This window comes from Neophocaena asiaeorientalis, unplaced genomic scaffold, assembly GCF_003031525.2.
Source record: "Neophocaena asiaeorientalis asiaeorientalis breed wild unplaced genomic scaffold, Neophocaena_asiaeorientalis_V1.1 scaffold114, whole genome shotgun sequence".
In the NCBI taxonomy this organism is placed as follows: domain Eukaryota; kingdom Metazoa; phylum Chordata; class Mammalia; order Artiodactyla; family Phocoenidae; genus Neophocaena; species Neophocaena asiaeorientalis.
Genome location: NW_020173116.1, coordinates 6715608 through 6736365, shown reverse-complemented (window position 1 = coordinate 6736365; position 20758 = coordinate 6715608). Strand labels below are relative to the sequence as shown.

Here is a 20758-nt window from a genome sequence, read left to right as displayed (position 1 = left end):
ATTTTATTATTTATTTTTGGTTGCATCAGGTCTTAGCTGCGGCACACGGGATCTTCATTGCGGCACACAGGCTTCTCTCTAGTTGTGGCACAAGGGTTTTCTCTTCTCTAGTTGTGGCGCGCAGGCTCCAGGGCACGTGCGCTCTGTAGTTTGCGGCACGCAGGCTGTCTAGTTGAGGCCTGCGAGCTCAGTTGCCCTGTGGCATGTGGGATCTTAGTTCCCTGACCAGGGATCGAACCCGTGTCCCCTGCCTTGTAAGGTGGATTCTTTACCACGGACCACCAGGCAAGTCCCTACTTCTTTTTTTTTTTAATTTGAAAAGTCTAGATTTACAGAGGAATTACAAAGATAATACAGAGTTCCCATATAGCCTGTATTAAACTTCTTAGGTCTAGGAAAAATATATATGCCCCCAGTGGTTCCTCCTGTCTAAAGGGGAGGCTCTCAGAGGGTAAGGATCATTATCAAACTTATTTTTCAGTTTCTATATCTCTCTTAATGTGTGGTGCATAATAGATTTGCAAATAATTATAGAATAATGTTCTATAAAACTTAATTTTCACATAATACTTTATTTTTTCAGCACAGTTTTTTAAATACACCACCTCATTTGACTGGCACAAGCATTTGGTAAAATTAAAAGAAAAGGGTTGCGGGACCCATTTCATGGATGAAGCAGAGATTTACTTACATTTGGTTTTGAAGTGCACCTCCACATTGAGCGTTCTCCAAAGGTCCTGGCTCCCGTGGGCTTATTTTTAGGCTGTGGTAATCTAAGGAAAGATTTGCAAAATTACAAACAGCAAAATATGCTAAGGAAATAAATTCTACCACTTAAGTTAGTGTTAAAAACATTCTCCCCTTTTCCTATTTAGTTAATATTTATACACATATTTCTTACTTTTACAGCAAAACTGAGTGCAGGTTGAATTAACTTGACGATGTGTATAGAAGTAGATCTACAGTTACTTAAGCGAGGGTGGAAAATACAGAACTTTCTATTGCACTTTTAAGTTTTTTTTTTTATTATTATTTTATTTTTATTTTTTTTGAGTTTTAAGTTTTAAGGACAAAAAAATAGTTAGGGCCGTGGCCAACAGAATGGCATGGATGCCATACGTTTTATTTCTTATTCCCAGTGCTTGGTCTAGCTACAGAACATGAACCTCTTCTACACCATGATACCTTTAGTTCACACCTCTCTTTCACGGTTTAAATTATTAATGGTGAAACTTCCTCGTGCTACCCTACTCTACCCTGATGGGGCTCAGCCTTAAAACAAATGTTCTCTGCAGTGTGACCCAATATAAGCCACTTCCTTTTCTACTTTATCAATCCTGCAAATATATACAGAGCACGTATGGATACCTGTACTGGTGAATTCATTTACAGCGAATACAATTTCAAACCTATAGGATTCCTTGGTTCTCTGATGATTTATAACCATACGGTTTCCTTTTGTAACAAATACTTTTGTTATGGAAGGACTACTTTCTTGTAACCCCCCGGAACTCTGCAGATCTGGAAAAGAACTTCAGCAACAATCTCCAAGCCATGTGGTCAAAAGGCTCATCTGTGGCAGAGCTGGGGCTGGGGCCCAGGCCATTTGATCGGCAGGTCCTGTTCTCTCACCAGCTCACCACCTGGACTCCTGGAGGGATCTCGGCACTGTCCCTGTCACTATGGCAACATGCATCTCCCCCAGTGTTATCTTAACCAGATATTTCTTTACCCATAATTTTCTTTGTTTCCATCTTCGAACACAGGAAAAGCAGAGGACAGAGAAGAGATAATCTTATTGACTCCCCACGCCCCAGAAGACGTTGCATTTTCTGCAAGGGTAAAAAATTGGAGTTAATTATTAAAATAGGCCCAAAACACTATCCTTTAGGTGCAGCTTCAACTACAAATAAGAAAATGGAATAAGAGCTACAGAAAACAACTGATGTCAGTTTTTGAAATACTAAGCAATGAGGTAAGTCACTCTGCAGTGACATGAAGGGACTAACTATGGTCACAAGGGTTAGCACGCGAGCCTCCGATCTCGAGTTCCTGCCACGCATAAAGCAGCGTTCGCCGTTCTCCTAACACACTGCTATGGTCACTGACACTGAATAAAGCTCTCCATGTCTTTGCTTTCCTACAATGAGGAACTAAGCTCTTAGCTCTATATTTATCTTCATCGTGATCTCTCTCTGGCTTCCAGCATAAATCCTGACTCTAGACAAAGGTGGGCTAGTCCTGGCTCCCAACACTCCAGCCTGAACATTCCTCTACTGGGCAAAGCTCAAGTATCCCTCAACTACTCAGCCCTTCCTGGCCATTCCTACCCATGCAGATTTTGTCCTTCTTTAGCACTATTTATTATTTTTTAAGAAACAAACCAAGTCTAGGGCACATACTGAATACCTTGCCAAACAACATTGTATTTTTTTATTTCACAAACTCCATGCCCTTATGTGACAAGCTAACCAGGGCCAGGACTACTTCTTGTATAATCCCTGCTATTTCTGTGGGCAACCACCCACAACGCTATCCACTTAGTAGCTATTAAACAATCTGTTATTACTCTGAAACTGGGCTTCAAATGCATCTTCATTTTGACCTAGAGATGGCCATTCATCTTTGTCATCAGAAACATCAGGAAGTGTAGGAGCCTGAAACATATTCATGATGAAACCTTAAAAGAATAGAAAGAATAATGGTAAACATGGCTGCAAAAGAGCTTTCATTAATTTGTCGTCAGATGCTACACATTCAAACAAAAGGCCTTACATACCTAATGCTTCTTTTGTGTGCACAGTGGGTGACGGCTGCACTTTGGATGGCGTTGCCTGAACCAGTCCCAGTGATGTGTTAGGAGTTGTGTGAAAAGAACTTGTGTTAACAACCTTCTGTGTTTCACACCCTATTAAAGAAATGGGGACAAAATGCAGCATCAGTAGAGAAACCAGAATAGTTTAGAAGGCACAATTTAAGAAACTTATTATACTTATTGTACATTTTTATTATTCTTGATAATCCTCACTAAGGACTTCCATTACTATAATGCTTCCATATCTTTCATTTTTCTCTTTATAATAGTCCCACGAGGTAGGTAAGGCAAGAAGTATCCGTTTACAGAAAAGGAAATAAAAGCTCAAAGAGATTAAGTGGCTTGATCTAAGATCATATCAAATTAGCAGACTGGTCATAAATAGCCCTCTTTGCTCCACTATACCCCAGAAGTAGTTAATAGTGACATTGTATATCTTAGGATTGACTTTCCATCTCCCTCAGCTGGGCCCAAACCATGGCGAACACGGCCCTGCACAGCCTGAGCCTCTCGGCTCCCACCTCACCTTCCTCCTCCTCCCCTGCTGCCTGTGGCCACTGGCCGCTCTGCTGTGCTCCAAACAGTTCAGGGATATTCCTGCCTGAGGGCTCTGCCCTTGCTGCTCCCTCCACCTGAACCAGGTTTCCAAGGGCTGCGTGGGATGCTTCCCCCGTCAGGTCTCTACCCAGATATCACCTTCTTTATGAGGGTCTTTCCCAGTTGCCCCTGAGATTTCAACCCCTGCCCACCCCCCACGCCCCAGCCACACTTCCTTTCCCCCTCTTCGCGGGTGGGGATTTCTGTCCTTTCTGTTCGCGACTGCATCTCTCACTACCTAGGACAGTGCCTGGCTTCTACTAGTGCTCAGTTAGGTGCTGGTCAAATGTAGGTGTCACTGCTTTGTTCAAGTAGCTCTGCTCCCACTAAACTGTCATTGGAAAGGATGGCACAGTACATGAAGGAGTGGGGGGAATGAAGACCCAATCCAGGTGTCTTATTTTATTTATAAAACTTACTTTTATGCAAACACCTCTAACAAAGTAGTACCAAACGGAAGTATAGCACTCCTAATTAAACTTTTAATCACCTTTCCGTCTTCACAACATATTAAAGATGACTCTGGTTTTAGATTACATCTGCTGAGAAATTTAATAGGAAAGTTTTCACAAATCAAGTTTCCAAAGGATTCCAACTAAGATGTGACTGTCAAGTGAATTTCTACCTTTATTTGAAATGGTCTGGGGTTTAACTAACCCCTGCCTTCTAAGAACGGGAAAGCTGACACCCAGGTTCATTAAGGCCTGAAGCCTTCATGAACTGCAGCCACCAAACAGACCCTTGAGCGACCTGGACGAGTCTGGGCAAACAGCTTAGACAGCAATGTATTATATCAATAGTTAAACATTACCTTCTTTTATCTCTGCTCCACTCTGTGGCTTGAATTCATGAGTACTTTTATTCATACACCTGGAAGAGAAAACTCTTGAGACACAATCACTCTCAAGAAAGAACAGTAAAAAATGTCAGCAATTACGAGCCTGTTGTTAAAACACAGATGGGACTGCCTAGGTCTACAGTGTAAGTGAATAAGATGTTTTATGTTTTCTTTCATTTCCTTTCGAGGACAATAATTCTTACAGATAAAGGCCAGGTATTCACGTTTGCTTGACATAGTGATTCTGTACTTTAACACCCGATAATCATTCATACACGAGGTTCGAACGATCCCATTTATTACACAGGCTAAAGGGCTAACCCCCAGCTCCGGGCCTGCTGTCCGGCACCACTCTCCTGCTCTGTGACGTGGGGAAGCGCTGGCGCCTTCGCCACAGGGGCCACCTCTCTCGTGATGGGCAGGTAGCCACAGTGCATTGTCCTTTAGACTTCAGCAGTTATCAAGAGGGGAAAAAATGGTACGTGAGACACTTACATCACAGTTTATTTTAAGTACAGTTGTGATAGTGGACCTCATCTGTCTATTTAACACTGCTTCCCTTAATGGACCCTGTGAGGGTATAAAGTAAAAAGTGCAAAGCACTTTTAATCTTACAAATCCCCATTAAACTGTCATAAAAACATGAGTTTTATAGAGATACCAGAGAAAGGTGCCCTTTCTCTGTTGTGGTCAGCCGTCTAGGCCACTGAGAGCGTGAGGGGGGTACTTTCAGTCCCTTGCCTAGGCTAAGGTCAGGGTCAGTTTGAAAGGCTTCTGAATGATCTGAATGTTCATTAGGTTAGAGAGTTTCATAATTTTATAAGGTTCAGCTGGACACGCTGAACTGTGTCTCCGGGGGCCTGTCATTGCTGCTGTTGTGACCATCTTATTGTTGTGTAAATTAACTACTAAGAACTAATGAAGTCACAGCCCCACACAACAGTCCTCTTTTTACATACATGGTTTGATACAGGACACAGGTCTGAATTATTGTCCTAATGTGGCTGAAAAAGCATGATCACTTTAAATCTTATTTCCAGGAGAAATCATTGGTAAAAGTTAACCTTGGACATTGAGGAGAACCAGTACTTAAGAACCATAATCTGTGCCAAGGGGTTTAGCCCAAGGGGAGGGTGTGAGTTACATTGTAGCTTTTATCTTTTCCAATAGATCAATAAAATTTTTATGTTTAAAAAAGAGAGAGCACCAAAGTGACTGAAGAGGAAAATATAAACAAGCGATGCGACAATAATTGTAATTTCTGTAATCTAGGAAAATCCCTCAAAATTGGAGAAAAAAACCTCCACAGCAGTGTATAGACATATTTTGGCATATTGTGTAACAGACATTAATCCCAAACTGCTCCCGGTGCAAAGATAGAAGGAATATGAGAAGAATATATGTCAAGGAACTATCTGGATTGTAATGAACGCCTACATATCTGGATTGTAATGAACGCCTACATATGTTCAGTCAAAGCCAGTAAGCAAAGGCAATTTCAGTTTAACAGCTGTATATTCTTCAGTTACAAAAAGATTGTTAAGTTTGAGTATATCGAAAAATTATAATTCAAGAGGGAAGTATGAAGTAAAACAAATACTCTAAAAGAAACAATAAGTGAGGCTGAAGATTTGGGGCTAATGTTTTGGTAACTTGTTTCTTCCACTACATGCCCATCTAAAAATTATTTTGAAAAACAAGACTCATCCATCATATTTACACATTGCTCTTGATATTGCAGGTCACGTAAAGAAGCCGTCAGACACCATTCACATCACTATCATCTCTAGGGCTACCTTTGGCTTACCTGGCATCTTTGCTGGCCACCGTAAACATGGCATCTGTCACTGGCTGGGCTGCCAAAGGAAGCTGGGGAGTTATACTCTGGGTGACGGCTGGGGACACCAAAGCAGCGGTGACAGTATTTGCCATAAGTGGAACAACAGATGCCTCTTCGGGTGTCTCTCCTGCATTCTTTGAGGTCTGCTGATGGACAGCTGGAAGACTCGGAGCTCTCAGTTCCTGCGGGGAGCCTGTGTGTGGCCCCATACATGCTGGGCTGACCTTTCATGGTAAGCAAACAAAAACAAAGCCATGAGGTCCAGACTGCTAATTAGATATTACAGCTTTTCAAAGAATGGCACCTGTCTTCTTCAGTAGATTCCTTTCCTCCTGAGCCAGCTCCTTACCCCTCCAGGTATTCTGAAATGAACAGTCAACAACAAAGGCCACTCTACGCGGTGGATGCTTCCGTAGCTTCTTAACCACACACTCAACTGGCAGCTCATACTTCTAACCACTAGAATACCAGCCCTGGGGCTTCCTTGGTGGCACAGTGGTTAAGAATCCACCTGCCAGTGCAGGGGATGCGGGTTTGAGCCGTGGTCCGGGAGGATCCCACATGCCACGGAGCAACAAAGCCCGTGTGCCACAACTACTGAAGCCTGCGCACCTAGAGCTCACGTGCCACAACTACTGAAGCCTGCACAACTAGAGCCTGTGCTCTGCAACAAGAGAAGCCACCGCAATGAGAAGCCCACAAAGCCCTCGCACTACAGCAAACAGTAGCCCCCGCTTGCCGCAACTAGAGAAAGCACGGGCGCGACACCAAAGACCCAGTGCAGCCAAAAATAAATAAATAAAATTTTAAAAAATTAAAAAAAAATTTTAAAAATAAAATAAAATAAAATAAAATAAAATAAAATAAAATAAAATAAAATACCAGCCCTGACCATTCATTAGTATTTAAGAACTGGCACATTTCTGCTTACTTAATTTTGGGAAAAGACTAACAGTCAATGTTACCAAATGCTCATAATGGTGTTCCTTCTATTAAAATACCCTTAGCAACCATCTTCTCTTTAATGAGTAGGAAACACGAATATAAACTGCACTGACTGCCACAAAAGCACGGCTCACAGTGGGAAGGACACGGGCCCTTAACTTAAAGTCTTTGCTTTTCTACTCACACGTACTTAGACTGTACATGTACACTCCTATGTTACCAAGTTAAAAGACAAAGAGCGGGATTTCCCTGGGGGTCCAGTGGTAAAGAATCTACCTTGCAAGCAGGGGATGTGGGTTCGATCCCTGGTCAGGGAACTAAGATCCCACATGCTGCAGGGCAACTAAGCCCGTGCGCCACAACTACTGAGCTTGCACACCTCAACTAGAGCCTGTGTGCCACAAACTAGAGCCCAGGTGCCCTGGAGCTTGCGAGCCGCAACTAGAGAGGAGAAAAACCAGCACACCACAACTAGGGAGAAGCCCATGTGCCACAAGGAAAGATCCCGCGTGCCGCGACTAAGACCCAACGCAGCCCAAAATAAATAAAATAAATAATAAATAAATCTTAAAAAAAAAGACAGTTAATTTCCCACCATAGAAAAGTATTCTCACAAATTGTTAAGAAAAGCACCAAGGGCTTCCCTGGTGGCGCAGTGGTTGAGAGTCCACCTGCCGATGCAGGGGACGTGCCCCAGTCCGGTAAGATCCCACGTGCTGCGGAGCAGCTGGGCCCGTGAGCCATGGCCGCCGAGCCTGCGCGTCCGGAGCCTGTGCTCCGCAACGGGAGAGGCCACAACAGTGAGAGGCCTGCGTACCGCAAAAAAAAAAGAAAAGAAAAGCACCAAATATCTAGGGCAAGAATAGTTATTTCACAGACAAATGGACAAAATATAAAAAGTTTATTCTCACTAGTCATCAAAAAAGATAACTAAAAATGACCTATAACATTTTCTCACCTACCAAATTAGTAAAGATTAAAAATAAACATAATATTCATTTCTGAAGAAATACATTAAAAAAATAATAATCAGACTTTCTCCACCAGATATCAAAACATACAACAATGCTATAGTAAACACACAATATGGAATGATCAAGAAGAAACCTATTTCCGTACCACAAAAAAAAAAAAAAAAAAAAAAAAAAAAAAGAAGAAACCTATTGACTAAAACAAAGAGACAGCTATTTTAGAAATGGATCTTATACCTTAAAAATTTAGTATATGGTAAGATATTTTAAACCAATAGGGAAAGGCTGAGCTGGTAAATAAACGATTTAGGGACAAATGGAGATCCATTTGGCAAATATATCCTTATACCACTCATATACAGAAATAAGTTCATAAACAGAGGCTTCTGGTTAAAGACAGTAGCTTAAACATGTGCTTTATCATCCACGTCCTCCCGAAACCTCACCAAAATGACAGTAAAGGAATCCTAACCCCTAAAACAGCAGCTGGAGGAGGCTGATCTCCAGAGTTGTTCAGAAATTTGAACACATCTCAGGATGGACGTGAAGGTGGAGCTGAAAACAGGAATGTGGCCACAGTAAGTCTGTAGAAAAAACAGGTCCTGAGACCCATTCTTGCAGGTGCGCGCTGGCTTCTCAACACAAACTAAAGAAATCATTATATTTGAATTTTCATTAAATAATAGTCATTGTACACCCCCCAAAATCAGAAAAAGGATTATATACGCTAATAATTAAGTATATAAGTATGTGCCCACACACACACACACACACACACACACACACACATGCACACACACACGCACGTGCGCGCACAGACACACACACACACACACTACACGTTCTGTCCTGTAACTTCCTTTCTCATTCTACATTTTGAAGATCTTTCCGGGTTGGTGCTGAGAAGCCCAGCGTTATTCTGATTCTTGGCTCTTTAAGTGTGACCTCTTCGTCACTGGAAGTGTGTTGGATTGCCTTTTCCCCCATTGTTGGGGGGAAAATAATTCAGAAAGCTAGTAACTAAATTAACATCAGAATTAACTCTAAAAATAGAGCACACAGAGGACAAATAGAAACAGAAATCCCTGTACTGGGCGTGGGAAGCATCAGCAAGGAGCACACACACCTCAGACCTCCCCTGGGAAGAGGGCAGGTTCTCATGTGATGTCTCCACCACTTGGTGCAACTTCTTATGAAGCTCATCCATTTTCTGTTTTAATAGTTGTTCTTCAAAAGCATTTGCTTCTTTCCTTTTCATATAATGCCTGTCTTCATTAACTTTAGGAAAGAGAAAATATGGTTTGCATGTGAAATTTAAATTCAGGTCATCAGAGGAATCCATGCAAAATCAGTAAAAGGTTATTTTTAAGACAGCAAAGTTTTTACTGGTCTTTTCCATGTGTATTAGATTATGAGAACTGAAATATGTATTACTTTTCAGTCATAATTTTTACCTTTCTGTAGCACAGTTATTTTTAAGTTCAGGGCATGTAAGTTATAAAAAGTTACATGATGAGCAACAAAAATACTTGGTAATAGCACGGTATGATACTAAGCACCACTTGTAGAACCATCACGACTGTGCAAATCAACTGCAAATGGAACAGTGTTTAAAAGATTTAAACCTCTAGGTGCTTTCTAAGAAGGAATAAGAGTAAAGTACGCCGAATGGTCAGTGTCTCAAGCACACTGCTCTTGGTCCCATTTCCAGTAACTGGTTAACATAACCACATCACGTACAAATCTAACCGTCCAGCTCAGACTTTAGCATCTGTGCAAGGCACAAAAGAGTCCTCCACGAGCGTCGACTGACTGTCCTCTCAGTTGTCAACCAAAAGAGAAATAATGAATGAACAAAAAGTGGCCTACAGAGTGGGCACAGCACAAATACTTAGATGGGGTAAAAGCCCTGAGTAGGACAGAGGTTCATTTTCCTCTGAGGTCCACATTGTTACAGCAAAGCCAAGTGCCAACACTGGTGTTAACATTCAGTTTTCCCTGGGGAGCAAAGCTTGATCCACTGTACAGCACAGCCATGAATAACATGGCACTTTCATCAGAGGACTCCTGAATGTCTTATTTACAGTAGTTGCAGATCTTGAAAAATCTCAACTCCAGTTCCTAACCTAATCCTTTCACAGTCCAAATAACAGACCCAGAGGTTTAGAATAGCTAGATAAAGAAGTTCGAATCCGTACAGATATTATTTGAAAGGTTAAAAATATCTACTTCGGGGCTTCCCTGGTGGCGCAGTGGTTGAGAGTCCGCCTGCCGATGCAGGGGACACGGGTTCGTGCCCAGGTCCGGGAGGATCCCACATGCCGCGGAGCAGCTGGGCCCGTGAGCCATGGCCGCTGAGCCTGCGCATCCGGAGCCTGTGCTCCGCAACGGGATAGGCCACAACGGTGAGAGGCCCGCATACCGCAAAAAAAAAAAAAAAATCTACTTCACTAAAAGCTAAGGCAACACTGGTGTGGATATCTATCTCCTTTATTGCTGTTTCAACCCTGAGTTTTGCTGTCAAAAGACACCAATTTAGCCTTTGGACAAATGTGGTTGCTACACTAGTATTAAAGATTTTTAGGCTCCTGACAGAATGACCTAGAGACATTTTTCTTGCAGATTCTTTCAGTATAGTCAATTATCTGCTAAAATGTAATTACTCAGAGATGAGAATTATATTAAGTGACCTAAGATAGCTCAGACTGTAAGACTGCAAGTACCCCATTGTTCATGCTTTCTCCGTTGATTGTATTTCTGGGCTCTCAGCTCTTCAAAGGAAAACTCTGACTCTCCACGAATAAGCTTCTCCTTGCAATACATGACAACCTGCTGCACATCAGCTTTGGCTGCCACAGGTGGGTGTGCAGAATATCCTGATTTAGAAATCATGATCACCCTTTGTTCCCTAAAATGGGGAAAATACATTATTTACAACAGTGTACTGAAGCAGCTCTTGAAGGAAACTAAGTAATAGATGAATGCACTGATTGTACTTGCATATTCGACTCTTTATCACAAGCTGAAGATGTTACTCCAGAAAGTTCTGAACCCTAGAAAGACAGAAAAGAAACACAAGCACTCACTTATCTGGAAAGAATCTATCATCCAAATTACTTCACAAAACAATATGAAAACACTTGAGGGGGGTCTCTGAATCATCGAGTAGGTTTGTATATGTTCTTTCAAGTTACAATTAATATCTGAAGCCTAGGTTTGCATTATTACTTTTATGATAACTTTTGCAACTAGAGTCCGATAAGAAAGCGATTTTAAAATATCTGCTTGGTAGTCGAGAAGGGCACTTACTTCCCTTTGATACATAGTCCAGGAGCTGAGCTACATCACCTACGTGTAATGAGTTTAACATTCCAAATAGCTACATTAAAAAAAAAAAAATCATTAAAATTTTCTCCTGGTACTATTCTATGTTGAGGAGTCTCCAATGCTAGCATTCATTCACTAGACAAGTATTTACTGAACATCTCATACGTGACATGTCCTGAGCTAGGTCCTGGGAAGTGACTGTAAGCAAGACCCAACTCTGCTGCCTAGAAACTTACAGTCGGGACAACAGGAAGCAATGAGACTGGCAAACATGAGTAGGATGTAAATTGGGATCATCTGAGTGTCTGTTGAAGTTGGAAATTCATATTCTACATCAGGAATGTGCTACATTAATAAAACCTGCACATGTGTACTATGAACAGAGGCATTTCCATGGGATTTAGCTTAAAGGAGGTCCTTAGCAAACTTTGAAAGAGCAACAGTACTATGAAGAGGAAAGATGCTGGGAAGCAAGGAAAGAGCGTTTTCACACGCTAATAACCCATCAGGGCAGAAGAGCCACCTCGCCCCACTGCAATGGCAGGGAAAGGTGAAGTTATTTATTGGTTGGTGGCAGAAATGGACAGACATCATCTGATGGCGTCTGTTGTTTCACTGAAATAGTATTTTTGCCAGTTCCTGAGGAAGGGGTTGGAGGTAGTCAGGTCCCAAGTTTGAGGAGAGTAAAAAGAAGTGTAAAATCATTATAATTTGGCATTAGAGAGCAAAATGGGAAATATAAGTGATATGTAAAACATAAAAAGTGAACTGGGAAATTGGAAGCATAATTGCTGGGGAGTAGTAAAGCCCTGGCTGAGGTTATAGTTCGAAGCCAGGAGTGTTTTAGGTGGACTCAGGTGCCTCCACGTGGGTGTGACCCACGGTAGGGAATCCTGGGCCTGTGCAAGGGAGCCCCACAGAACAAAGGAGGAGAGACTGCTGGGAGGAGGCGAAGACAGGAGGTCGTGGAGCCCGGTTCCCTAGGTCAGACAATGCAGGAAGTTATGATCAGTGAGTTATTTTACATTTAATATTTGAGGTGAGCCGTGGTGGATGATGACAGGCCCGGAAATGTGCCACAGGCACAGGTGGCTGACATGGAGGTTAGAGTCTTGGGAGACAAGGTCAAAGAAATGAGATGCCCAAGGAAGGCAGCTGGATGACCGTTCCGTACCCTTCCCAGTTCCCACACGAACTACAATCATTATTATTACCTGATTCTTAGAAATGCAGGCTGAGTTATATCCTGGATTGGATTTTAATGTTACCAGTTGGTTTAAAATCTGAGCATTATTCAGAGGTTCTGAGGTTCTTGCTATGAGGGGAAAAAGATGAAATAAAAAGAAATAAGGGTAAAACCATATTAAATAAAATTATTACAAATACATTCCCTTGATCTTTCAATAAGTAGCATTAAAAAATAAACTCATTTACACTGTCTCAGAAAATGCAACTAAAATACTTTATAAATAAGAGAAATATGGTAGAGATAGCTTTCTAATCAATTCAAAATGCCCAAGAAAGTCCCTGAGAGACATGTAAACTCTAGTTATTTTAAACAATAGGATAGTCAATGCTTAATGCTAGAACGTAATCTATTATTTCTAAAAAAAAAAAAAAAAAACAAACCACATTTCTTTAAAAGTTGCATTAAACACATTTGATTCAATTCAGAACAGATTCACTTCAGAGTAGGTATTGTCCTCTATGTGGGGCAATTTTTATTTTTTAAAAATCCTAAAAATACAATGAAATCACCAAGCTTTGTGTGTGTGTGTGCGTGTGTGTGTGTGTGTGTGTTGGAGGGGGGTTTCTTTTAAAGTGCTATGACAGAGCCCCTGCTCTGCTATTTATCAGGCATTATTATTATCATAGCACCACCCCTGTTATCTAAGATAATACAATCAAGAAATAGTGGATGGATTTGTTTTTTAAGGAAAACAAAAAAAAGTTAGTGAAAATCAGACTAAATTACCAACGTCTTGGACATTTTAGAAAGCATTATTTACCTTGAGTTGGCAAATGGGTTTCGGTGAGGCGTGTCTGAAACAACCTAAAAGACAACAATAAAGGCATCAGTATAGATTATAAATTACAGTTCAATATATATTATATTAAAGTGAAAACTAGGGACTTCCCTGGTGGTACAGTGGTTAAGAATCTGCCTACCAATGCAGGGGACATGGGTTCGAGCCCTGGTCCAGGAAGATCCCACATGCCATGGAGCAGCTAAGCCCGTGCGCCACAACTACTGAGCCCACGTGCCACAACTACGAAGCTCGTGCGCCTAGAGCCTGTGTTCCACAACAAGAGAAGCCACCGCAACGAAGAGTAGCCCCTGCTCGCCACATCTAGAGAAAGCCTGCGCACAGCAATGAAGACCCAAAGCAGCCGAAAAAAAATAATTAATTAAAAAAAAAAGTGAAAACTAAACATGATAGACAGCTTACTATAAGCTAGTAAAGACTGAGGTTAAGAGAGAATGTAAAGCTCAATTTTAGAGTTGCTTCAAAATTAAAAAAAAAAAATTCTGGGATTGTCTTCATACCCAATACACTTAATATTAGAAAAATTCCTCTTTTTGCCTTGTTTATATTAGTATTTCTTAAATTCATATAACAAACATACCCTCCTTCTGAGGGTATCAAGTATGTACATGTTACAACATGGGGTGTTTGAACTCTCTATTTTAGGCATTCTCTACATCTGGAACATATGAAAAGTATAATGGTTTGAAGAAAGATGTTAAAGTACAAAACTATTTTAAAAAGCAGATATATTACTGTTCATGCTGTGAGGACTTCTTAAACATGTCATTTCATGCATCTTTGCATGTTAATCAACCTATCAAGTAATATGCAACCTCCAAGCTCGACATTTTTGGGTGATATGAGGAGGGGTGTATAGTATGAAGAGACTGAGAGATGTACAACCAAATGCAGACAAATGCCAATGTTGTTTGACTCAATTCAAACAAACCAATGGTTTAAAAAAAAGGCAAAAAACAAAAACATTTTACATAATGAAGAATACCTGAAAATTAGATGATATTAAGGAATTACTATTCATTTTGTTAGGTATGAAAATGATGTAAGGTTCTGTAAGAAATCACCTTTTTGAGATGTTTATGGAAGTGTTTAGGGTAAAAAATTTTGCTGTTTTGGATCTGCTTTAAATCCTTCAGCACAGGGACTTCTCTGGTGGCGCAGTGGTTAGCAGGTGATGCAGGTTCGAGCCCTGGTCCGGGAAGATTCCACATGCCACGGAGCAACTAAGCCCATGCGCCACAACTACTGAGCCTGTGCTCTAGAGCCTGCGTTCCGCAACAAGAGAAGCCACCGCAATGAGAAGCCTGCGCACCGCAACAAATAGAAAGCTGGCGTGCAGCAACAAAGACCCAACGCAGCCAAAAGTGTATAAATAAATAAATTAATTAAAAAAAATCCTTCAGCACAGTGTGATCAAATATTAATAATAATTAAAAGCAAGTGATACGTCAATGCAGGTTCATTATATTAACTTTTCTTTTTTTAACGCATACTTGAAAATTCTCATGATAAAGTTTAAAAAGAGCATGCGCACTGGAGCAAAGTTGAAAACAATGAGTGTATTAAGAGCCAGCAAGGGGTGCAGAGAGACAAGCTGTCTCTATGCTGCTAGACAGAGACAGCAGAAACCTGTACCACCTTTTGAGAAGGGAATTTGGCTACATGTACCACAAGCCTGAACACTCTTCATACACCCTTTGACTCCACAGTTTCAATTCTGAGAATCTATCAGAAGGAACTAGATAATAATAGGAAATACATTAGGAAATACTTTTATGATGAAGAAAAAAGACCTTGACACAGGGCTGCATATGTACATAAAAAACACCTGCAATCCTGTTACAAGTGGAGAAAAAAATGCGAATTAAAATTGATGGGTTTCCTCTGCTTCTTTAGTTTTCTGTATTAGGGTATATATAAATAACACCCTAAATGAGGTATATTTAATCACTGAAAAAGTCAAAAATTGTGAAAAACAAAGTTATTCATTAAACTATTCATTATGTTGTTATTTATAAAAATCAAAATGTTGGAAACAACTTTAATGTTCCATTGGAGAACAATTAAATTATGACATAGCTCTGCGACAGACTTCACAACCACTTTATAAGTAGTATAAAAGCGCATAATTTCTTAAGAGCAGTATAAAGCTCAGTACCTACAATCAGACATACAGTGCGGTCTACTGTAAATACACAGACACTAAGGCACACATAGGCATCGGGAAAGATATTGGAAGGAATTGCACAAAAATGTTAACAGTAATATTTCTGGGCAGCTTCTCTACTATTCTATACGTCCACATTCTCCCCAAGGAGAAGGATTTCCCTGTACAAACAGATAACAATAAAAATCTTTTAAGAGCAAACATTGCATTTCAAGGTAGGAGACACTGCGTGGAGTTTTATTTTCAAACTACCTGTACTGTTGCTGCAGCAGCTCTCTAGGTTCGGCCTCGTTCTGAATTCCTCTCCGAAAAACGGCACTGGCGTGCTGCCGCTCCCCCTGGCCTTCCAGATGCCCAGCCCAGGCTACGTATAGAGGAGCTGACAGGGTCCCAATCCCATGGTTGTACAGAAACTCAAAAAACTGAGGAAGGTCACTGTTGTACTCAGCCTGCAGAAATCCAAAGCAGACAGACATGAGAACGAAGGCACTGCCAGTCTCAGTGTGGCCGAGTCCAGCCAGCCCTCACCGTTCGTCTTCCTGGAGGCTTCAGGATGTACTGTGCAGGGGAAGGCCTGTGTGGTCCTCTGATGGCAAGCCTCAAAGTTAAGCTCGTTCCTTTCCTTGACATTCAATGTCCCCAGATAACCCACATTATTTCACAAGACAGCAGGTTCTGTAACGTAGCATATAAAGTTATACTTGCTCAAGCTCCACAGGCTTCCTCTAATCCTCATATTTTGAAACTTAGTGAACAAATCCCTGTTTACTTTATCTATTCCATTCATGATTTTATTACTAGAAATCACGCCCCCAAGCCTTTATTTCAAGACTGAAGAGACCCAGCCTAACCTGAGGCGGCCTTCTCCTTTTAGTACTAAATTTCATTTCTGAGAGTTAATATTTTCTTAATTATTCACAATGAATTTAATTTACTCCCAGGAACCCACTGGGAGTTCCTGCTTATCTCCCCTTCCCCAAGCATGCTTCTCATCCAATGAACCTTCTTTTAATCTAATGGTTTCTACCTCGTGTTGTCACATTTCAGACTTGATACACGGAGAAGAAGGATTTTAAAATTAAATCACTGATTCCACAGTACAGAAGCCAAAAGGTTGTAAAATACATGTCTCTGGCCATACAACTTAAAAAAAATTTATGAAACATAAGGTATCAGAATAAAAGACAGTCTAAAATGATCTTCAAATCTGGGGTAAAAAACAAAAGGACAACACGACTAGAGATGTGATTATACATCTGAAAGTATACTTACAAATTTTAAACAATAATTGATGAACCTTGGGTCATTGTGGTATCTCTTCTTATCTAAAAATTCCTTCATTAGATGCTCTAATAAAGTTGTCAAATATTCTTTATTCTCAGGAAAATTCTCTTCTACCCATCGCATGTAACTAGAAAAAATACGGATAACATTAATTTTTCAGGGCAGCACATATAGTTTGTTTACAGAAAAAATAAATAAACGAAATGCTAACCTTTCCCATTCACCAAGTGGGTCATCGCCCTTGTAGCTCTGCATATGGGCTTCAAACATTCTAGAGCAGAGAAAAACATGTAAATGGGATTATTAGGAATACTTCCTAAAAGATATATTTTATATTTATCACTTATACACCTTAAAATAGAAATCTTAAATATCAATTCAAATGCTATAATAAAAATGAAAACAGCATTCCCTCAGAAGTCAGAACACTCAGAAGCAGTCAGTGTTTCTTCAGAAGAAAGTAAGATGCAAGGCCCCTGAGGTAGCCTTATAAAGAAGCAGCTAAAAGAAGGTCCCCAGGTCTATCCCCAGGAGTCTCCTTCTCCTCTCACTGATTCCCGATGTCACTACCACCACCATGAGGGGCAGCACCCAGAAGTTTGCTGCCCCTCCTCCTAATGTTGGGACCCAGGCATGGCACTGCCTCAGACCCCTCCCCTTGCTGCTCAGGAGCTTGGCTGGAAGACATGAAGAGGGCTTGGGAAGGGTGTGCGACAGCCCAGGGTCCCACCAATCAGGGCTTCCAGATCCAGTTTGCTTTCTGGGCCTCAGTGGAACACAACGTCCCTGAGGAAGAACACACAATGGCAATGCTCAGAAGTCAGTGGCTATGGCTCCCTGAGAACTCTGCTTGGCCCGATCTCCGTGTACCCAACCACAGCTTAAAAAAAACACAACCAAGCACAGCAAAGTTCTCCAGGGGCCCCCAGGTGCTAGTGCGGTAAACAAACAAACCAAAACTGTAAAGTATTGTCAGGTGACGTGAAGCACATAGGAAAAAACCCTCAAAAGATGGGAGAAGAGGTAAGAATGTGACAGGACTTACTGTTTTTAGGTAGAGTGGTCAGGGAAAGAAAGCCTGCCTCTCTGAGGGGGTGACACTTGATCGGTGCCAGGGATCCAAGCAGCTATGTAAGTACGCGGAGCTAGGAGAAGGGTGGGGATGACAAGATCTAATTTGCATTTTAAAATGTGCATCTGTCTCTCCAAGTGAAGAAGCGGGTGGGGGATGAGAACAGAAGCCAGAAACCAGTTAGGAAGCTACTGCAGAGCCCCAGTGACAGGGTGGACCATGGTGGGAACAGTGTGGAATTTGGGTGTTTTGGAGAAAGAAACAATGAGACTTGCTGATGGGATTGCACACTGGGTAAGGGACAGTCAAGCTAAGGAACACTCCTAGGTTTCTATCAGAGACGCTACATGACATTTGTTACATGACTTTTTTCGGGGGTAGGGAAAAAAGGGTTGAAAGTAAAACTTTCTTCTAGCTCTTGTACCTCAAGATACAGATGAAATCAATGTTTCTTATGACTCAAAATCCATAAGCCACAAAAGAAAAGCTAGATGAAGTCAACTATATATAAATTAAAAGCTTCTATATGTCAAATAAAACAAAACACGAAGCAGAGTCAAAAGAGAAATGATAAACTGGGATAACCAAACAGAGCTTCTAGAAGTTGGGGGGAAAAACCAAACCCAACCCAATTTAAGAAATGAACAAAAGGTATTCCACAGAAAAATACTCAACCTCTCTCATAAGAGAAATTCACCTCATTTAGATACAACTTCTCACCCACCAGATTGCAACAATGTGACAGGTGTAGAGGAGAAGCAAAGGAAACAGGCACTCTTACAATTTGCTTGCAGGTGGGAGTGTACACAGTCCCTGCCACCACAATTGGTAATAAGATCTACCAAAATTCCACATGGATTTACTTTTGATCTAGCAAACCCACTTCTGGGAATCTAGAGGACAGATATATGCAAAATGTCACGTGTACAAGATTTTTCACTGCGGCACTATTTGTAATAGCAAAATATTGTCCACAACCCAAGTCTCCATCCACGGGGGACTTTTTAGATCAATTGTGGTACATGAAATATCATGTAGTTGTAAAAAAAGAAGGAGAAAAGAATCTCTGGATTGATAGAGTGAAATCTCCAAGGATAGTGTTAAGCAAAAAAAGCAGTGTGTACATTCTGTTACATTTTATGTGCAATGAAGGCAGGAATTGTACACACGTGTACATATATGACTATAGATATGTTAATATGTTATTATAATAGAAATATTTATATTTGCAAAATAAATATAAAAATAAACTAGAAACATGGTTACATATGAGGGAGTGGGAGAGCAGTCAAGTATAGAGCGCAGTGAACAGTTTTCTAAATCTTTTTTTAACCATGTAAATGTAGTACTTATTTTTAAAAGCTAAAAAGTCAAAATCAGGTCGGAAATACCTGATTTCTTTTTTAAAATGGGGGAAAACGAGCCTCTAATATCGAAATCCTTTGCAGCCTGGGCTAAAGAAAAAGTCTTAAGGCAAACAAATTTTTGTTTTGACAGCACTTAACCACCTGAGTCTTCGGATCCCCAGAGAGTTAAGATTACCTTGGTGCTGATAAAACTAACCAGTTTTACTTCCTGTCGCATATGGTTTAAGTGTTTTAAATACTTTTGAAACAGTCTGGATAAATCACCTAAGTCATACAAATAAAAAGCAAAGGCGTAGGAGTTTTAAAAATTGTTAGCAGGTTGACATAAATGATGATAAACATAAGGGAACATTTTTCCCCTTAAAGTGAGCGTTATTCAAAGACTTTTAAAAACTGACTGTGGGATTAGGGGTTAAAGCAATTTTAAGTTCTCTCTCTTTCGCAGAATTTTAAAATGAGTGGCTTTGAAAGTTTCTCATGAAACCTAAAGGTAAGTTTTAGTTTTTTGTTGGGTTAGACGTTTTACTTCCACAGCGGCAATCTGCCCAGAGCGGATTCCTTACAAAGAATCAAGGAGCGCTGAGGGCCTCAGGAACCGTCCAAATCCCCCCAAACTGCCACTCCGGCCGCAGCTCGGCCTCAGGGCCCGGGTCTCGGCAGAGAGTCCCGGCTGCACGGTGCGCGGTCCTTTCCACGCCTCCCTAGTGGCCCACAGCCCAGCTGGGATGGAGTAGGGGTGGGTGGCGTGACGGTGGGAGGGGACAAACTCCGGAGCCAAGGAAAGGGGTTGGGAAGGGCAAAGGGAGGCAGGTCTGGGATGGCGGGCCGGGGACCTGCAGACCACTAGGCCCGAACCCAGATACCCAAGCCCCCTGGCTGCCGGCAGCTGGGGATCACGCCCCCGCCCCTCCCCACCCACAGACCCACACTTACTGAAAAACATTTTCCGGGTTATCCATGGCTAGAGGACGCGAGCCAGCAGCAGCCCCACCTGCGCCGCCAGCGAGGAGCCGCCGCCGATTCGAATCTCCCGCGCAGCCGCAGTCACCACGCCGAGCGTTTGCAAGGCGCCTGACCATTGGCCTCAGCTGCAGATCGGCTGGCCAATCGCCGGGGCCGTTGCCAGGAGACCAAGCCCCGCCTCCATCCCGCGCGCCGGCCTCTCCTTTCCCTTCCCGCAGCCATGTTGAACCGAAAGCTCGCGGGGTCTTGAGCGGGGGCTGGGATTCCGGGTACGGCGTGGTGAGGGCGCCCTAGGTTGGCTCAGGAGTAGGGAATGGGTTTTTTTTCCTTAGCTGTCCAAGCTGCAACTGGCTTACATGGTTTCACGGTTAAAGCATCATCCCAGGGAAGGTATCGTAGGAGAAAAAAAACTAACTTGAGGTTCCTGAGGTGGAAAAAATTGTGCCTCGGCCCTTGGGTCCGGAGAGTCGTGCCTCTTCCATCCTTTACTTAAATAACTAAACCAGAATCGTTATGTCTGGTTT

The 20758-nt window shown here is 41.7% G+C and overlaps 1 protein-coding gene across 1 annotated transcript in view; it reads right to left on the bottom strand.

The window, feature by feature from the left end:
• The window catches only part of BUB1 (BUB1 mitotic checkpoint serine/threonine kinase), a 41745-nt gene extending 21467 nt beyond the window's left edge, over positions 1-20278 (bottom strand). The window contains exons 1-15 of the mRNA XM_024744059.1: positions 20205-20278; positions 17044-17103; positions 16821-16959; positions 15801-15997; positions 13343-13386; positions 12548-12648; positions 11007-11059; positions 10730-10914; positions 9133-9284; positions 6058-6314; positions 4224-4282; positions 2780-2908; positions 2570-2680; positions 1733-1832; positions 692-773 (exon numbers count right to left, since the gene is read on the bottom strand). Coding sequence (XP_024599827.1) covers positions 692-773; positions 1733-1832; positions 2570-2680; positions 2780-2908; positions 4224-4282; positions 6058-6314; positions 9133-9284; positions 10730-10914; positions 11007-11059; positions 12548-12648; positions 13343-13386; positions 15801-15997; positions 16821-16959; positions 17044-17103; positions 20205-20230 — 1695 coding nt within the window. The 5' untranslated portion in view covers positions 20231-20278. The remainder of the gene's footprint in view (positions 1-691; positions 774-1732; positions 1833-2569; positions 2681-2779; positions 2909-4223; positions 4283-6057; positions 6315-9132; positions 9285-10729; positions 10915-11006; positions 11060-12547; positions 12649-13342; positions 13387-15800; positions 15998-16820; positions 16960-17043; positions 17104-20204) is intronic.
• Between the last annotated feature and the right edge of the window lie 480 nt (positions 20279-20758).